The sequence below is a fragment of the Sminthopsis crassicaudata genome, chromosome 4 (genome assembly GCF_048593235.1).
Source record: "Sminthopsis crassicaudata isolate SCR6 chromosome 4, ASM4859323v1, whole genome shotgun sequence".
NCBI classification, from domain to species: Eukaryota; Metazoa; Chordata; class Mammalia; order Dasyuromorphia; family Dasyuridae; genus Sminthopsis; species Sminthopsis crassicaudata.
In genome coordinates, this window is record NC_133620.1 from 34,771,005 (window position 1) to 34,789,899 (window position 18,895).

The 18,895-nt window shown below is 37.5% G+C and overlaps 1 protein-coding gene across 2 annotated transcripts in view; it reads left to right on the forward strand.

Annotated features, from left to right (window-relative positions):
* Nucleotides 1-18,895, forward strand: part of LOC141541804 (guanylate-binding protein 1-like) — a 125,426-nt gene that overhangs the window by 11,293 nt on the left and 95,238 nt on the right. The window contains exons 3-11 of one of the 2 annotated variants that reach the window (XM_074266291.1): nt 1,605-1,732; nt 1,916-2,025; nt 2,803-2,999; nt 3,331-3,555; nt 3,891-4,171; nt 5,576-5,788; nt 5,994-6,096; nt 6,651-6,844; nt 7,833-9,639. In XM_074266291.1, coding sequence (XP_074122392.1) covers nt 1,605-1,732; nt 1,916-2,025; nt 2,803-2,999; nt 3,331-3,555; nt 3,891-4,171; nt 5,576-5,788; nt 5,994-6,096; nt 6,651-6,844; nt 7,833-7,952 — 1,571 coding nt within the window. In that variant the 3' untranslated portion in view covers nt 7,953-9,639. Of the gene's footprint in view, nt 1-1,604; nt 1,733-1,915; nt 2,026-2,802; nt 3,000-3,330; nt 3,556-3,890; nt 4,172-5,575; nt 5,789-5,993; nt 6,097-6,650; nt 6,845-7,832; nt 9,640-18,895 lie in introns of those variants that run through there. The other variant, XM_074266292.1, reaches the window with a different exon arrangement.

The following is an 18,895-nucleotide window of genomic DNA, read 5'->3' on the forward strand; positions in this document are numbered from 1 at the left end:
CCCAAAATGGAGACTAAGAAAGTACCCGACAGTTATAACCATTTCCAACATTACAAATTATAAAAGAGCTACTAATTTAAAAATACTCCAGTTCAGATGGATTTCTAATAAATCAACAAAGGTAATTAGTAGCTGTGTTACAAAAATTAATCTCAAAAATTAAGAAAATAATTGCCAAATGCCTTTTACGACAAAATTATTGTCCTAATACATAAATTAGGAAAGAATAAAGAAAAGACAGTGAATTATAGAAAAATATAATTTACATTGATGCAAAAATTTTCAATAATGTCTAATGGAACAACAAAAAGCTAGGGAACTGAAAATAGATCAGTGGTGAAGGAAAATGAATTGTGAATCTGAATGATTAGACAGATAATGGTGTCTTAAAGAGGCAATCAAGAAGTTAAGAAAAAGGATCAGGTAGATAATGCAATGGATAGAACACCAGTCCTGACATCAGGAGGACTGGAGTTCAAATATGGCCTTAGACACTTAACTCTTACAAGCTGTGTGACCTTGGATAAGTCACTTAACCCTAATTGACTCACCAAAAAAAAAAAAAAATCAATCAATCAAGAAAAACAAGTTAATAAGAGGGTTAGGTTTGAAGGGAAGGCTAATGAATGCTGACCTGGACATGTTAGGTTTGAGATATCTGTAAGATACCAATTTTAAAATGACTAATTGGGAAGAAGAGATGTCAGGGAGAAGTTCAGCAGAAAGGCTGGTATTTTTGTGTATATATGTATATATACATACATATATGTGATAGTGAATATATGTGTACATTATGTGTATATTTAAATTTTATTGATAGACGAACAGACACAGACATGAATTCTACTTCATACAAGTGATAAATTAAACCATAATAAGTTCACTATAGAGATAGTACAAGGTATTAGAATAGGACTTTGGGTTATAGCCAGAATTATGGGAAAGAAAACTAGTGCTGATGCAGCAAAGGAAATCGAGGAATAGTCAGAAAGCTAAGAGGAAAACTAAGAGAGTCAAGTCATGAGAATCCAGAGAGGAGTAAGTTTTGTAGCAGAGAATGATTAAAGGTGCTGAATGCTGCAGAGAAAAGGATGAAGACTGAAAAAATATTATTGGATATGGAAATAAAGAAATCACTGACAATTGGACATAATTGATTCGGGAAAGCATCAGGATAGAAGACACATTTCATCACAGTTTAAGCATTTCTAAATAGAGAAACAAAATCTAGGAACAAAAGCTAGAAAGAAAAATCCCAAGCAAAAATGATAGAATCCATAAAACACCAGTGAGCCATTCTACTAAGACAGATTCAAGACATACATTTTAAAACAGGAGTTTCACACTTTAAATAAAGAATGACAAATAATTGGGGAGGGTGGGATTATTTGCTCTTCCTATTTCCATTATAAAGGAGTCTAGAAGCAACAGGATCATGGGCAGAGGTAAAATCAGTTGCCTTGGCAAGTGTTTGAGACAGGATCTGCACTCAGCTTTCTCAATCTACACCCAGCACTCTTTCCTCTATGGCCCTGATCCGTGCCCCAAATGTCACAACTCCCACTTGTCACTATCTGGGCTCATCCCTCCACACTCTTGTGCAGGCTTCTCCCTTGGCTCCACTGTGCAGTCTCACACCAAGGGCATCTGGATGTGGTGTGTACCTCACCCCACGAAGCCGAATCACACCCTCGTTCTCCTGGACACCGAGGGCCTGGGCGATGTGGAGAAGGTAAGGGAGAAGGATGTTGCCATGTTGAATCAAATGTTACTAAGCACTGTTGTTCTAGGCTTTGATTGTAATAACAGCCAATGAGTTGGTTTCCCCCACTGCATAATCATGGTAATCTAGGACATCTCCCAGAAGCAGCCAAAAGTCACAGCTTCAATCCCCATAATGTAATCTGACTTCTAGGGAGACAACAAGAACGACACGTGGATCTTTGCCCTGGCTGTGCTATTGAGCAGCACCTTTGTCTACAACAGCATGGGCACCATCAACCAGCAGGCCTTGGAAGACATTTAGTATCCTTTCTGTACAAAATAAGGTGACATTGAGGAAGCACTTTGCAAACTTCAAAGGTCTGTCTCATTGCCATCTATTTACTGCTCAAAAAAAGAATAGCTGGGATAGCTCCTCCTCTTCCCTAAGAAATAAATTGGGTAATTTGCCCAGCCATGGCATCACATCCTGAAACCATGATCCTATTTGAGAACAAAATATAAACAATAACAACAACATGGAGATAGGGAAGCTCACTCTCACTCACCCTCACTCCTCACCCCTCAAATCCCCATTGCTGTCAGGAAGATGTAGGTTGTAATTCTCCTTTTGACAGGGCAAACCATTGAATGCCACAGTGGCCCTCTAACAATTCTAAACACCACTAAGTGTCAAAGGGAAATCTCTGGGAGCAGCTTGGTGGTGTAGTGGATAGAGCACCAGCCTTGAATTCAGGAGGACCCGAGTTCAAATCTGATCTCAGACACTTAACACTTCCTAGCTGTGTGACCCTGGGCAAGTCACTTAACCCCAGCCTCAGGGGAAAAAAAAAAATAAAGGGAAATCCCCACTAGGAATTATGGAAATTGATGAAAATAAAGATCTGGTTGAACACACACACACACACACACACACACACACAAAATAATTTAATTGTCAAGAAAATCTCTTATGTTGTTGCTAAAAATACCAGTAAGTTAACTGAAAGGAGAAATAAAGGACTTTAAGAAATTGGGAAAATTAAGGAATGATGGCTGCTGGACTCTTTTTCTGCCAGTTTTCCTTAATTAAAACCCCAGTTATGTAACAGAACTGACAGATAAAATCAAGGCAAAGTCCTCCTCCAGAACTGAGCAGATGGATGACTCCGTGGAACTTCTGAGCCTCTTTCCAGACTTCGTGTGGACTGTTCGTGATTTTATCTTGGAGCTAGAAATCGATGGACAGCCCGTCACCCCTGATCAGTACCTGGAGAATGCCCTGAAACCAAAGAAAGGTCTGATCGGTTAAGGGTTGGGCAGGGGGGGTTAATCCCAGATACTGCTCTTCTTTGTCTCCAGTTTATCATTGTATAATCAGTCTCCAGACTCCTGTGAAAATAAGAGAATGTGGTACAAGTCTGAGAAGTAGTTTAGGTTCAACTAATAATTATATTCATGCAACAAGTTCTTTGTCCTTTTCCTTTTTTCTTTCTTTAACCAACCTCATGCCTATAGACTTTGGGTTTAGGAGTGAGTCAGATATTCTAAACAGGATATGATTTGAGGGGACTGACCTCCAGGCAACTTTCACTCTTTACCATATCGTTCTTCCTTCCCTTTCTTCAGGTACCAGTGAAGAAGCTGGAATGTGTATCCAGAAGTTCTTTCAAAACAAGAACTGCTTCATTTTTGCCCCACCTGCTTATGGAAAGAAGCTCCTAAAGATTGAGCAACTTCATGATGATGAACTTGATGTTGACTTTGTGGAAAGTGCTGAAAACTTCACCAATCATATCTACAATAAAGCAAAGGCCAAGACTCTCCCTGGAGGTGCCATGGTCAATGGACCTCGTGAGTCTCTCCTTTTCCAGCACTTCCTATGACTGTAGGGAACACTAGCATGAGACAGAGAGGAGTTTTCTTCCTAGGGTAATCATAGACAAAGAGAATGACCGACTTCTTGCATGAGGCCAGTCCTATGTGCCAGTCTGATGAATGCCCCAGAGCTTTGGTTATTGAAAACATCTTTCTTTTTTCTTAAGCATTTTTGATTCTTTCAGAAAGCTCATTTTCTGAGAAACAAAATGGAGCCCCCATTTTCTACATTGCTAGAAAATAAAGATACAGCCTCATTCCTAAATTGGGTAGCTCTAGCCATTCTTCTGATCAATCCAATGTCTTCCTAGGCCTAGGAAACCTGGTCGTGAGCTATGTGGAGGCCATCACCAGTGGAGATATTCCCTGTATGGAGAATGCAGTCTTGGCTCTGGCTGAGCAAGAGAATTCAGCTGCAGTTCAAAAGGCCTTTACAGTGTATGAAAAGATGATGAAAAAGGGGATCCAGTTCCCCACAGAAACCATTCAAGAACTGCTGTGTTTACATGACATCTGTGAGAGGGAAGCCATTAATGTCTTCATCAAGGACTCTTTCAAGGATGTGGACCAGAAATTCCAAAAAGAACTAGAGGTACCTTTCCTGTTTTAGGACTTTGCCTATGAATGACTTCTCTTACTAAATTTGAAAGTCTGATCCATCAGCATTTTCAATATTATCAGTAACTAAAAGATCCATGACTCTTGCATACTTTATACAGCTAGTATAATATGATCAATTAATTTATGATCTTGAGAAGGTAAAAGGTTTTACAGGAAAGCTCCACTTGAGACTGTTGGTCTACAGTTCAGGTACATACCATAGTACAAAGCAAAAACAAACATGGGAAGGGCTTTCTGGAAATTTCAGATCAAGAAACTTTATTCTTCATATATTAAAGGATCCAATTAGAGTTGTTCTCAGGTTAATGGATCAGAGAAGAGATTTAGTCCCCTTTAACGACCTCTAAAAGTGCATAGAAACAACAGATTTTGGTTCTATAAGAATGTATAGGCAAGATGCCTAACATTGTCTTTTTAAATATTTTTTTATTTTTAATTTAGGGAACAAAACAAGCATTCAATAACACAGGAAGATAAAAAAAGATGGTTGCACATGAATCCAAAAATCTAATATATATACACACTATATATATATATGTAAAACTTCTTATTCCTTTTAAATATGAAGCTATTGTGTACATTCCTTACTTTTTACTTTATTTTCTTTCCTCTCCTTCCATCTCTAGAGATGGCTACCATTAGACACAAATAGAAAAGATACGTAAAGTGTTTCAATACATACTTTATCAGTTCTTTCTTTGGTTATAGATAGCATTTTTCTTCATATGTACTTTATTTTTAATGTGTGTATTTATAAAAGTCAAAATGATTGATTTGCTCAGTGTTGGGTTTTTTGGGGTTTTTTTTGAGGCAATTGGAGTTAAGTGACTTGCCCAGGGTCACACTGCTAGGAAGTGTTAAGTGTCTGAGACCAGATTTGAACTCTGGTCCTTCTGACTTCAGGGCTGGTGCTCTATCTACTGCATCACCTCAGAGTTGTTTTTAAAACAATTTTGCTGCTACTGTCTACAATATTTTCTTGGTTCTGCTCATTTTGGTATTGATTATTTCACATAAGTCTTTCTATGTTTTTTAAAAGTCATTGAGCTCCTCATTTCTTATAACAGAGTAGTGATATATATATATATGTATACATATATGTATGCATGTATACAATCATATCATATATAATAAACCTAACATTTTCTCAAGGAAAGTTTTCTGAAGGTAAATATACTAACATGTAGAATAATTTAAAAGGGAGAGATCGTGGGTTCTCCTTCATCAAAACTCTTCAAGGAAAGCTTGGACAATTGATTGGATGGCACCGAGCATGGGCAAAATTTAATGATGACTGAGGTCCTGTTGAATTCTGAAATCAAGTGTTATTTTGCAGCCCTTATGTTTTCTTCTTTGCTCTTTGTTTACTCTAAAGAATCGGCTAAAAGCCAAGCTAGATGAGTTCTGTAAACAAAATGAAAGAGAGTCCCGAGATCGCTGCACAGCTTTGCTTCAGGATATTTTCAGGCCTCTGGAGGAAGCAGTGAAGCAGAGTGCCTTCTCCAAACCAGGGGGCTATAACATCTACCTGCAGCAGAGACGAGAGCTCCAAGAGAAGTACAACCAGCAGCCTAAGAAGGGGATCCAGGTAAACCTTCCCTTTGGGCTCAGGGTTGCAGAGTGAGGGAAGCCAAGAAATGTTCAGTCTTTTCCAAGCCTCAGGATAAATAGTAAATAGTACTGTCAGTTGGAATGATCCACACTTCAGCTCTGCTCACAAGAATGAACAGGCCTTGGCTTTCCCCTTCCATCACTATTTCTTATTTCAAATTCATTGTCCTCCTATCCTACAGGCAAACAAAACTCTGGAAGAATACTTAAAGTCGAGGGAAACTGTAGCTGATGCAATTAAGCAGGCAGATCAAAGGCTTACTGAAAAAGAAAACCAGAGGAGAGGTGAGAAATCCATGCAGGACACTCTCCCCTGCATAATCCAGGGAATTGTGTGTGGACTCTGCCTTCAGAAATGTTATTTAAGCTGTCTTGATGTCCTTGAGAGCATTTGAATTCCACAAAGACTCCTTTTTTGCTTCCTAAATCTTTAACTGTCCCTAAACAAGCGCTGGGTACTCTAGTGAAGAGCGCTAATAAGTTTTTTGGTTTTTGGTTTTTGTTTTTTCCTATTATAGAGAACAGGGACAAAAGATTGGGGAGTTTATTTTTGTTTAGTCTTTTTAGCTGTGTCCAGCTCTTTGTTGCACCCCATTTGGGGTTCTCTTGGCAAAGATACTGGAGTGGTTTTCCAATTCTTTCTCCATTTCATTCTACAAATGAGGAAATTGAGGCAAATAGGATTATAAGCAATTTGCCCATGGTCACCCATCTGTAAGTGTATGTAGCCAGATTTGAACTCATGTCTTTCTGACTCCAGGCTTGGCACTCTATTTATTATACCACCTGATTGTCCTATCTTCTTCCAATTAAAATTTTAAATTCTTCTTTCTTCTCAGAGCAAGAGAGGCAAGCACAAGCTGCAGCAGAGGCTGCAAGAAGGATGGAAATGGAGCTAAGGAGACAGGAGCAGATCAACCGGGAAATCCAAAGGAGACAACAAGAAGAACAAAGACAAATGTTGGAACGCATGGAAGCCGAGAAGAGAAGATTGTTGGAAGAACAAGTGAGAGAGAGGAATAGGAAACTAGAGGTATTACATTGCCCCAATTCAACATTTGTCTTCTTCCCTATTCCCTTTAATGATTTCTAGAAATGGAGATTACTCAGCTACAACACTTGAAGAGTAAAAATGTTGGCCCTAAAGGAAAACATTAATATGGTCCAGGACAACATATCTTTTTATTAATCCATTTTGCAAACATTTATTAAGCACCTGCTGTGTAAATCAGTGTGTCAGCCTTGGAAGATTTGGTTGGAGGAGGCATAGACATAAGGGAAAGAAGGGAGGAAGGAAGGAAGAATAGAAGTAAATAGGGAAAGGGAAGGAAGGAAGAAGAGAAGGAATGACGGAAGTGAGAAAAAGAGGAATTAAGGAGGAAGGGAGAGAAGAAAGGGAAAAGGGAGAAAGGGAGGGAAGTAGAGAGAAAAAGTGTGAAGGAGAGGGAGGAGAAAATGAAAAATGGAAGAATGGAAAGGAGGGTGAAAAATGAAGGAAGAGTGGAACAGGGTAAGAAGGAAGGAAGGGAGGCATGGAGGGAGGAAAGAAGGAGAGAGAGAGGATGGAAGGAAGGAGGGAAGAGAAAGAAAAATTCTGATAATTAAGGGAGTTATTCTATTTTTCTGATTTTCCGGAGTGCTTCTACATTACTCCTTGAACACTCTTGCACTATATTGTTAGTTTTCTTTATACTCCCTAACTAGCGTGCAAACTTTCCTAAGGTAAGGATGGCATTATATATTTTTTTCATATCCTTCACAGAGCTTGGCAAAATGTCTTGTACATTCACATGTTCAATGAAGAAAGTCCATGAGCAGCTAGAATTCAAGGCTGCCCATCAGCAAAAAATCCAGTAGAATGTAACCTCCCTGAAGCCAGAGGCTCTTATTGTATTTTGTCTTTTGTCTTGGCAATGTCTTCCACCCCTTAAGACCTAATGGCAGAGTTTGCTTGGCTCAAATTGCATTGCTAAACCTAAGAGAGGTGTTTCACTTATTGGATGCCTTTTTGATCTCCTCAGGAAGAAGCGCGAAAAATCCAGGAAGAGCAAAGAAGGGCAATGGCTGAACAGGAACGACGGCTCCAGGAATTGCAGCAGCAATATAATAACAGTACCTCATATATATGTGCTATAATGTGAAGATACAAGCTTCACCATCTCACCCAAGCTACAGAGTCATTTCCAAGAGAAATGTTGACAATTCATTGAGACTCAGCTTGCTGAAGTAATAATAGAATTGGATAACTGAATGACCAAAGGTATCTCAGAAAGCATTAGTTAAACCCTAGTCCAAAGGATGTGCCTTTAAAAAAATATTCCTGACTAGTAAGTGATCCTTCAGCCTCTGCTCAAAGTTCCCCAAAGACGGAGACTTCACTGCCTTTTTAGGCAAAGTATCTTGGTCCACTTTGGGTCAGCTCTCTTTGTTCAGAAGTTTTTCCTTAGCAGGGCAGGAGCTTTACCTACAAATGCCACCCAACTCTGCTTCCTGTGAATGATCTCACTTTGTCCAATCTTTCCCATTTTGAAATGGAAACTGAAAAAGAGGATAAGAAAAAAGAAGAGAAAGGGGACATTTGGTGGCTTGAAGCATATCCCCAAAGAAGCTTGCTGCTGCTGCACTTTCCTATGTGGGATCTCTATTTCTAGGGCCTCTTTTCATTAAGTTTTTAAGATTATGAGTTTACTGCTCAGAACTGGACAAATGCTCTCCTTCCTCAGCCTTACAAATGACAACAAATCAGTACTATTTGCTATATATTATTTTACTTGCCTTAGTAGTTGGGCTGTCACCCCAGGATAACGTTAGGTGCCTTTGAGCTGTAGGAAAAAGCTGAACAACTGACTAGACCAAGAGGTGAAAGATGTGTGGCCAATCAATGGATTAACCCAAAGGCTTGCAAACAAAGAGCAGCCGGTTAGGCAAAGATGAAAGTTGGGAAATGGTTCTCTTCTTGTTGATGGTTCTGAAAGCAAAATTCCTTGGGACCTAGAGGCAGACTTGAAGGGAAAGATTGAATTGGGCTTCATTAATATGGGGACCAGAGCCACACATCTCTTCTCCTGTCCCATTCATCCCTTTGAAAACTGCTTTTCCAGGACTGCCAGTTGTCCTTGAAAATTTGGGGATGTGAAGGAGAGGGATATTGTGTGAGGGGGTCTCCCCAAGCCTTGTCTTCTATTTCTTCTTTTCCTCTCCCTCCCCCTCATCCATTTCTTTGTCCTCTTCCTACCTCCTCTTCTTCCCTCCTCTATGTCTTCCTTCTCTCTGACTCTCTGTCTCTCCCCCTCTCTCTCCCTTTCTCTCCCTCTTTGACACACTGTTTCTCTCTCTTTCACAACCTTTTCCCCCTCCTCCTCTCCCCCTCCCTCTTCTCCTGCCTCATTCCCTCTTTCCTCTTCTCCTCCCACCTCCCTCTCCCTCTACCCTCCCCCTACTCCTCTCTCACTCCTTCTCCCTCTCCCTCTTTCCTCTCTCAAAATTGAAGGCAGGGCAAAATCTATTTCAGATTTTCCCAAGTTTCTAGCATTAGAAATTACAGGTTGAAATCAGAACATTGTATTCATGACTAAGTAGGCAGGGAGGCAGCTAAGCCTCCTGGGTAAATGAACCAATTTAAGGAGTCCTTTAAGCCCAGTATTATTATTTTTTATTTTAATAGTTTTTATTTACCAGATATATGCATGAGTAATTTTACAACATTGACAATTGCCAAACCTTTCTAATTTTCCCCCTCCTCCCATCCTCCCCAGATGGCAAGTTAACCAATACATGTTAAATATGTTAGAGTATAAATTAAATACAATATATATATACATGTCCAAACAGTTGTTTTGATGTACAAAAAGAACCAGACTTTGAAATAGTATACAGTTAGCCTGTGAAGGAAATCCAAAATGCAGGCAGACAAAATTAGAGGGATTGGGAATTCTATGTAGTGGTTCATAATCATCTCCCAGAGTTCTTTCGCTGGCTGTAGCTGGTTCAGTTCATTACTGCTCTATTGGAACTGATTTGGTTCATCTCATTGTTGAAAATGGCTACATCCATCAGAATTGATCATCATATAGTATTATTGTTGAAGTAGATAATGATCTCCTGGTCCTGCTCATTTCACTCAGCATCAGTTCATGTAAGTCTCTCCAGGCCTTTCTGAAATCATCCTGTTGGTCATTTCTTACATAACAATAATATTCCATAATATTCATATACCACAATTTATTCAACCATTCTCCAATTGATGGGCATCCACGTAGTTTCCAGTTTCTGGCCACCACAAAGAGGGCTGCCACATCAGTTTGATAACTTTTTGAGCATAGTTCTAAAGTGCTCTCCAGAATGGCTGGATGTATTCATAATTCCACCAACAATGTATCAGTGTCCCTGTTTTCCCACATCTCCTCCAACATTCTGCATTACCTTTCCCTATCATTCTAGCCAATCTGACAGGTATGCAGTGGTATCTCAGAGTTGTCTTAATTTGCATTTCTCTGATTAATAATGACTTGGAGCATCTTTTCATATGACTGGTAATAGTTTCAATTTCTTCATCTGAGAATTGTCTGTTCATATCCTTTGACCCTTTATCAATTGGAGATTAAGCCCAGTATTATTAAAGGTGATTGGAAAGTGGACAAATTAGACTGACTCTATCCTGACTTTGTAGTCTTCTTTGATGCCAAAGGATTAGGGTGTTAATTATGAGGGAAAAGAACATCCTTTTCCCACACCTTTGTATTTTCAGGGTTTAAGTTAGCCTTATATATATATCAAATATTCATGAAATGTTTTTAATTTAATGAAAAAAATAAATATCCAATGCTACATCTTTCTCCTCTAGTGAGATGTTTCCTCTGGACCACTAGATTTTTTTACCCAGTGAAATGTCATAATTTTCCCCTTTATCATCTTTGTATTAAAATTGGTTTCAGAAGGAAATTTGGAATTTAGATTCAAATGAACATAGTAAACCCATGGCCTCTGAGATCCTTTACAATTCTACATTTAGGGTCCTATGAGGAAGAATCTTTCTTCCATTACCCACATGCCCAACCTCTTGTTGACAGCCTTGTTTTTCCTTCATGCTATACTCCATGAGTGTGTGGGATGCAAAAGACTCCCCTACCAAAAATGACTACTCACAGTTCACTCAAAGTAGAAAGTAAAAAGGGTTGTTTATTATAGTAAATCATGAGTGCCAGGGCAGTCCCGTGTCGAGATAAAGAGACTCACAGTCGGAGACCCAAAGAATTAGTACAGACATACCTTTTTATAGGTTCTGTTACAAGAGATTACACCACAAATTAGAAATCATTGAGAAGTCTGGAGCCTCCTAATGGGATATCGCTGTCAAAAAAAAATGGGAATGGAAGTTTCAGTTTCCCTGAAATTACCTGCTTTTTATGAAATCTTAAATTAGCAGATAACGAAGTTGACAGTGTTTAAACTAAGAGGTTAAACAATGTCAGACATTGATAAATGCCACCAGTTTAGGTTAAGTAAATGTGTCCGTAACTGGCCTTGGTTTAAGTAAATAGAGACTTAAACATAGATCATAGGGAAATACAGAAATAATGAAAATAAAATAAAAAAAAAAAAAGCATTCACACATCCCTGTAAGCTGTTCCTCCCATCTTTCCATTCCATACATGAGTAATAAGACTTGTGTGATTTGGGGCTTCATACTAACATTTACATTAGACTCTACCCAGTGGAGAGAATGATTAGCTGTTTTGGGAATAAACAAGTCAAACATCTTACACCCAAAAAATGGAAGAGGAGACAGGTTATGAAGAGCTTTACAAGCCTAAAGGAGATTTTATGTTTGATCCTAGAGGAAATAATGTACCATTGCAGTTTATTGAAGAGGTAGGGGATGGGTAGTGTGACATGGTCAAATTTGAGCTTTAGGAAAATAAAAATAAATAATCAGAACTATTTTGCTTTTGCTATAGTAAAGAAAATCAGAGTTAACTCACAGAGAAAAAGTACTACCATGAAGAGGTATCAAGGAAGGTTTATTGTCGAAAGCAAGATTTAACTGGAGTTCAAAGATATCAAAGAGACATATTCTATGTCATGTGACCCACAGGGTGCAGGACTAGCTTTTCCCATTAATCCCCCTGACTTTTCAAATTTCTCCAAATTAGAAATTTTTCATTAGAGATAAAATAATTTCAGCTCTCTCCATTAGTGAGACCACTAACACTAACACTAAGAACATTGACATCAAAGTTAAAAGTCAATGAACTAAGAGCAGAGAAGGTTAATCTTTAAAGAATACTCATTCAGCCTACTCTCCTACAGTGCCCATCAAGGCTGCAAAAGTCAACCCATATTTCCCACAGAACCCATTTCCACAACCTGTTGACCAGAAGGTCACAGTGTCCAAAGATCCTAATTGAAAAGAGTGGGTATTTGATCAGGCTCTGAGTCATGGTTCAATGAACTGAGAAATATATTGAATAAGCCCCACATGGAACTGTGTGACACTTGGATAAGCCTATGGGAAAGAGCCAGTGTCAATTCTTCTGGGTCCCCCTTTCCAAGTCACTTGCTAAAAAAACCTAGGATGTTTTTTTCCAATTTTCCCAGCAGTTTTTGTCAAATAGTGAGTTTTTATCCCTAAAACTGTAGTCTTTGGGTTTATCAAGCAGTAGATAACTATGATTATTGGCTATTGTGTTTTGTGTGATACACTGATACACTACTTCATTTTTTAGCCAACCCCAAATGATTTTGATGAGTGCTGCTATATAGTACAGTTTAAGTCTGGTATGTCTAAGCTAAAATGGTAAACTGTGAATCCTCTGAAGTGGTAAGAGGCTGAAACACTTTGAAACTTATCCTCAATGGAAATTGTGACCAGGAAAGATATCAGAAAGTGAACAATATTGGGAGGAGGGGGTGCAGGAAGACTGAAATTGCCGAAGATCTGAGGATGAAGAAAGCTCAAAGATTTTGTATATAAACAGATACACCAAAGAGAAGATGCTAACAGCATAAAGAAACATTGCTTCCACACCTAGAAAAAAATAAAGGTGCCATATATTCACAGCCTTTTATGGGTCCACGTGGGAAGAATCAGCCACTCTGCTTGTCACAACCTCTCCTCTTCCTCGGAGACTTAGTTATCTTTACTGGTATGAGATGGTTCAATTTAGCCAGTTAGCATCTTTTTCATCACACTCATTTCCAGCTCAGAATCCAATCAAAAAGGCTTCCTTTTTCTTACATTAAGTGGAGAGAAAGCATCTTTGGTATTCCATCATGAACTGATTTTTTTTTTTTGTTTTGTTTTTTTTTTAATTTTTTATTTTATTTTATAATTATAACATTTTTTGACAGTACATATGCATGGGTAATTTTTTACAACATTATCTCTTGCACTTACTTCTATTCAGATTTTTTCCCTTCCTCCCCCAACCCCCTCCCCCAGATGGCAAGCAGTCTTATATATGTTAAATATATTACAGTATAATTTAGATACAATATATGTGTGTAGAACCGAATTTTTTGTTGCACAGGAAGAATTGGATTCAGAAGGTAAAAATAACAGTTTACATTCATTTCCCAGTGTTCCTTTTCTGGATGTAGCTGGTTCTGTCCATCATTAATCAATTGGAATTGGATTAGTTCTTCTCTATGTTGAAGAAATCCACTTCCATCAGCATACATCCTCGTACAGTTCATTGTTGAAGTGTATAATGTCTTCTGGTTCTGCTCGTTTCACTCAGCAATGAACTGATTATTAATGGTTATCTCAAACAGGATGTCCCAAAGACATCTTAAATTCAACGTATCTAAAACCAGACTCATTATCTTTCCCAATAAATCCTGCCTCTTCTAAACTTTCCTTTTACTATTGAGGCTGCCACCATTCTGCCAGTTACACAGCTGTCATCCTGGACTCTTTACTCTCACTAACTCAATATCTAATTTGTTGTTAAGGCCTGTTGATTTTATCTTCATAATAACTCTCCTATATATGTTCTACTTTCCATGCATACCAGTCTGGTGTCCCCTGTGGGCCAGTCTGGTGCAGGACCTCATTACCTCTCATCTGTATCATTCAATAGCCTGGTGGTTCAAATTTCTCCTCTCCTGTTCATTTTCCTTTCAGTTACCAAACCAATCTTCCAAAAGTCTAATCTGACCATGCCATTCTCCTACTCAACAAACTCCAGTTTTCTCTAGTATTAAATAAAAAATCCTCTTACTTTTAAAGACCTTGATTATCTGTTCCCTTTTCATTTTTCCAGGAAGTTCCTCTCTACACACAGCAACACTGATCTTGCTGGTCCTCCTGTGTAATGTTATACCTTCTAAGTCAATACTTTTCACAGGTTTTTCCCTGTGTTTGGAATATTTTATTTTCTTGTCTTTACCTCCTAAGTATGACCTGGATTGCTCCAAATTATGACCTGGATTGCTTCAAAACTCATCTAAAATTCTACCTTCTTTAGAGGGTTTTTCCTCGTTTTTCCTCCTCTCCATATTCACCCAGCTAGTGTTTTCTCTCTGACACTAACTCTTCTTTTTTCTTAATCTATTTTGGAGTTACATTACTGTTTCATAGCAAGCAGGAGTGTGTTTTTGCATTTCTTTGAATTCCTATCACTTAGCACAGTGTCTGGCACATATTAGGTGCTTAAAAAGAGCTTGTTGAACTAAAGGACTAAACAGTGGTCCTCAAACTTTTAAAATAGGGGGCCAGTTCACTGTCCCTCAGACTGTGGGAGTGCCAGACTATAGTAAAAACAAAAACTCACACTCTGTCTTTGCCCCTCAGCCCATTTGCCATAATCCAGCAGGCCATATAAAAGTCCTCTGTGGGCCACATCTGGCCCGTGGGCCGTAGTTTGAAAATTCCTGGACTAATATGTTCCAAAGTAGGAAACAGAACCCTCTGCTATGTTCTCCAAATATCTTTATTTGGGGGTATGACTGAAAAAAAAAAACCCAGGCCATTATCAGACTGTCTTCTGCTACAATAATAAAACTGTTGCTATTCTGTCTATGATGTCTGTTTTCTTCAGTTGTATGCCTTTTATTTTTATGCATAAAAGGAAATGACTTTGATTGGGGTTTTTTAAATAATTACAACTCCTATCTTTCCTTTGTGGAATGTTAATTGAATCAATGTCATTTGCTATAAATAAATATATATATATATATATGTGTGTGTGTGTGTGTGTGTGTGTGTGTGTGTGTGTGTGTGTGTGTGTATAAATAATATACATGTATACTCATACTTGTATATAACAATATTAACAAGTAAGCCCTTTTTAGGAACTTTGTGTACTGGAAGTCTATTCCTCCCTCCACTTTGGAGTCAAATAACATTGCACAAGGAGAATCCCTAGGGTAGTAGAAGGTGGGCTTGAGCATTGTTTCCAGTTTTGATTCTTAATTTTAAAAGAGAATTCAAGGTCATTTTCCTCATACTTGCTAGCTAATTGGAACAATTCTGTGTTTATTGTCTTTGATTTTTTTTTATTTTGCCTCTAAAAGAAGCCAAGAAATTCTCCCCCCTTTCTCCAATAATAACTTCACAGCTAGAATGTCTATTTAGATCTAGAAAGTCCTACGGAACCCTGGCATCATAAATAGGATTCTCTACATCCTTCCTAAAATATGTCAGGGATGGAAATTTTCCATAGGAAAAAAAAGAGAGAGCGCTGAGAAGCCATTTTTTGGGCAGCCACACTATAACTCAAGTCTGAAGGCAGATGTGGAAACTTATAGTTTCCCTCTGCTATCTCCAACCTGCTTAAAGAGTGTCTTTTAATAATTCTCCTTTAGACATGTAGATCTTCCAAATGTTTCCCTTCCCTTGCCTAGTGTGGACCACATATTTACTAATGTGGAGAAACTTTTGCCATAATATGATTGAAATGAATGAGTAGAGAAAGTGATTGAGTTTCATCCTTACCATCAAATCCTCTGAACCCAGGAGTACCCCTTCACTACACCCTCAGAAGCACAAAATATTATAGTTTGAAGAGATCTCTAACTTGGATCATATTATCCAATATTTGGATCTCCAGAGATTATTTAGTTCCCAACCCTTAACCTCAGGGAGTTCCATTTTTTTTTTTTATTCATTTTTCCAAATTATCCCCTCCCTCCCTCCACTCCCTCCCCCCGATGGCAGGCAATCCCATACATTTTACATGTGTTACAATATAACCTAGATACAATATATGTGTGTAAATACCATTTTCTTGTTGCACATTAATTATTAGCTTCCGAAGGTATAAGTAACCTGGGTAGATAGACAGTAGTGCTAACAATTTACATTCACTTCCCAGTGTTCCTTCTCTGGGTATAGTTATTTCTGTAGGGAGTTCCATTTTTGAATCTCCTAAGCCTTGCACAGAAAGGTCCCTAGAAGGAAGGACATAAAATGGTCACTCTCAAGTGTTGCCTTCTTTATGAAGCCTCAACTCACCTAGAGCTAATAAATGCTTTTCTCCCTTGGACTTCCACTCACATTCTGTTTCCTCTTCTCTTGTGTCATACTGTGGCTGTAAGGGTGACTTTGTGGAATGAATGTGAGATGGAAAGCAAGGGGACCTGGGTTTGGATCCCAGTTAAGCCTTATGAGCACCATATATGAGGTCCTGAATGGTGGGTGTGGTGGGCAGAGAGAAATTGAAGGATTGATAAAAATTATTCCCTGGGGCAGGTAGGAAGAAGGCTCTGATAATTGAGATCAGTTTCATTCCATGGTCCCAATCTCAGGTGTTAATCTAATCAGAAATCCAAGTTAAGTCCCTGTGGCTAAATTTTCCCTATAAAAGTACTTTGGTCATCCTAAAGAATGAATGGGTCAAACAGCAAATAATAGACACAATCAATAATTTCATCCAAGAAAATGACAATAATGAGACAACATACCAAAACTTGTGGGATGCAGCCAAAGTGGAAATAAGGGGAAATTTTATATCTCCAGATGCTTATTTGCATAAAATAGAAATATGATGATCAATAAATTGGGCTTTCAACTAAAAAAGCTAGAAAAAGAACAAATTAAAAATACCCAATCAAATACCAAACTTGAAATTCTAAAAATAAAGGGAGCGATCAAAAAAATTGATACTAAAAAAACTATTGATTTAATAAATAAAGCTAAGAGTTGGTTTTATGAAAAAAAACCAACAAAATAGATAAACCTTTAGTTAATTTGATTAGAAAAAGGAAAGAGGAAAATCAAATTGTTAGTTTCAAAAATGAAAAGGAAGAACTATCCACCAATGAAGAGGAAATTAGAGCAATTATTAGGAGTTACTTTGCCCAACTTTATGCCAATAAATTTGACAATCTAAGTGAAATGGAGGAATCCTACAAAAATATAGATTGCCCAGATTAACAGAAAAGGAAATATATTAGTTAAATAGTCCCCTTTTAGAAAAAGAAATAGAATAAGCTATTAATCAACTCCCTAAGAAAAAATCCCCAGGACCACATGGATTTACATTTGAATTCTACCAAACATTTAAAGAACAATTAACTCCAATACCATATGAACTATTTGAAAAAATAGGCAATTTTTTCAAATTCCTTTTATGGCACAGACATGGTACTGATACCTAAACCAGGAATCAGAAACAGAAAAAGTAATGGATATTGATGCAAAAATCTTCAATAAAATATTAGCAAAAAGATTATAGAAAACTATGCCCAGGATAATATACATGATCAAATAGGATTTATACCAAGAATTCAGGGCTGGTTCCATATTAAGGAAAGCATTAACATAATTTACTATATCATTCTATAACACATTTAACATGTATGAGACTGCCTGACATCTAGGGGAGGAGGTGGAGGGAAGGAGGGAAAATTTGTAATAGATGTGAGTGCAAGGGATAATATTGTAAAATATTACCTATGCATATGTACTGTCAAAAAAAGTTATAATTATAAAATTAATGAAAAAATAATATTAAAAATAATTGACTATATTAATAAGTAAAATAACAAAAACCATATGATCATCTCAGTAGATGTAGAAAAAAGCATTTTATAAAATCCAACACCCATTCCCATTAAAAACACTAGAGAGTATAGGAATAAATGGACTTTTCCTTAAAATAGTAGCATATATTTAAAACCATCAGTAAGCATCATATGTAATGGTGATAAACTGGAACCATTCCCAACAAAATCAGGAGTGAAACAAGGTTGCTCACTATCACCATTACTATTCAATATGGTATTAGAAATGCTAGCTTCGGCAATAAGAGATGAAAAAAAGATTAAAGGAATTAGAGTAAGTAATGAGGAAACCAAATTATCATTCTTTGCAGATTATATAATGGTATACTTACAGAATCCCAGAGATTCTTCTAAAAAGCTATTAGAAATAATCCACAATTTTAGCAAAGTTGCAGAATACAAACTAAATCCACATAAATCATCATCATTTTTTATACATCACTAACAAAATCTAACAGCAAGAGATACAAAGAGAAATTCAAGATAAAATAACTGTTCATAGTATAAAATATTTGGGAACCTATCTGCCAAGGGAAAGTCAGGAACTATATGAGCAAAACTACAAAACACTTTCCACACAAATAAAGTCAGATCTAAACAATTGAAAAAAATATTAAGTGCTCTTGGATAGGTCTAGCTAATCTAATAAAGATGACAATACTCTCTAAACTAATCTATTTAGTGCTATACCAGACTCCCAAGAAATTATTTTAATGACCAAGGAAAAATAACAACAAAATTTATCTGAAAGAATAAAAGGTCAATAATTTCAAGGGGACTAATAAAAAAAATCAAATAAAGCTGGTCTAGCTGTATCTGATTTAAACCTATATTAGAAAGCAGCACTCACCAAAACCATTTGGTACTAGCTAAGAAGTAGACTAGCTGATCAGTGGAATAGGTTAGATTCATAGGACAAAATAGTAAATAATCATAGCAATCTAATATTTGATAAACCCAAAGACTCCAACTTTTGAGATAAGAATGCACTATTTGACAAAACCTGTGGTGAAAATGGAACTCAGTATGGCAGAAACTAGGCATTGACCCACACAACACCATACACCAAGATAAGATC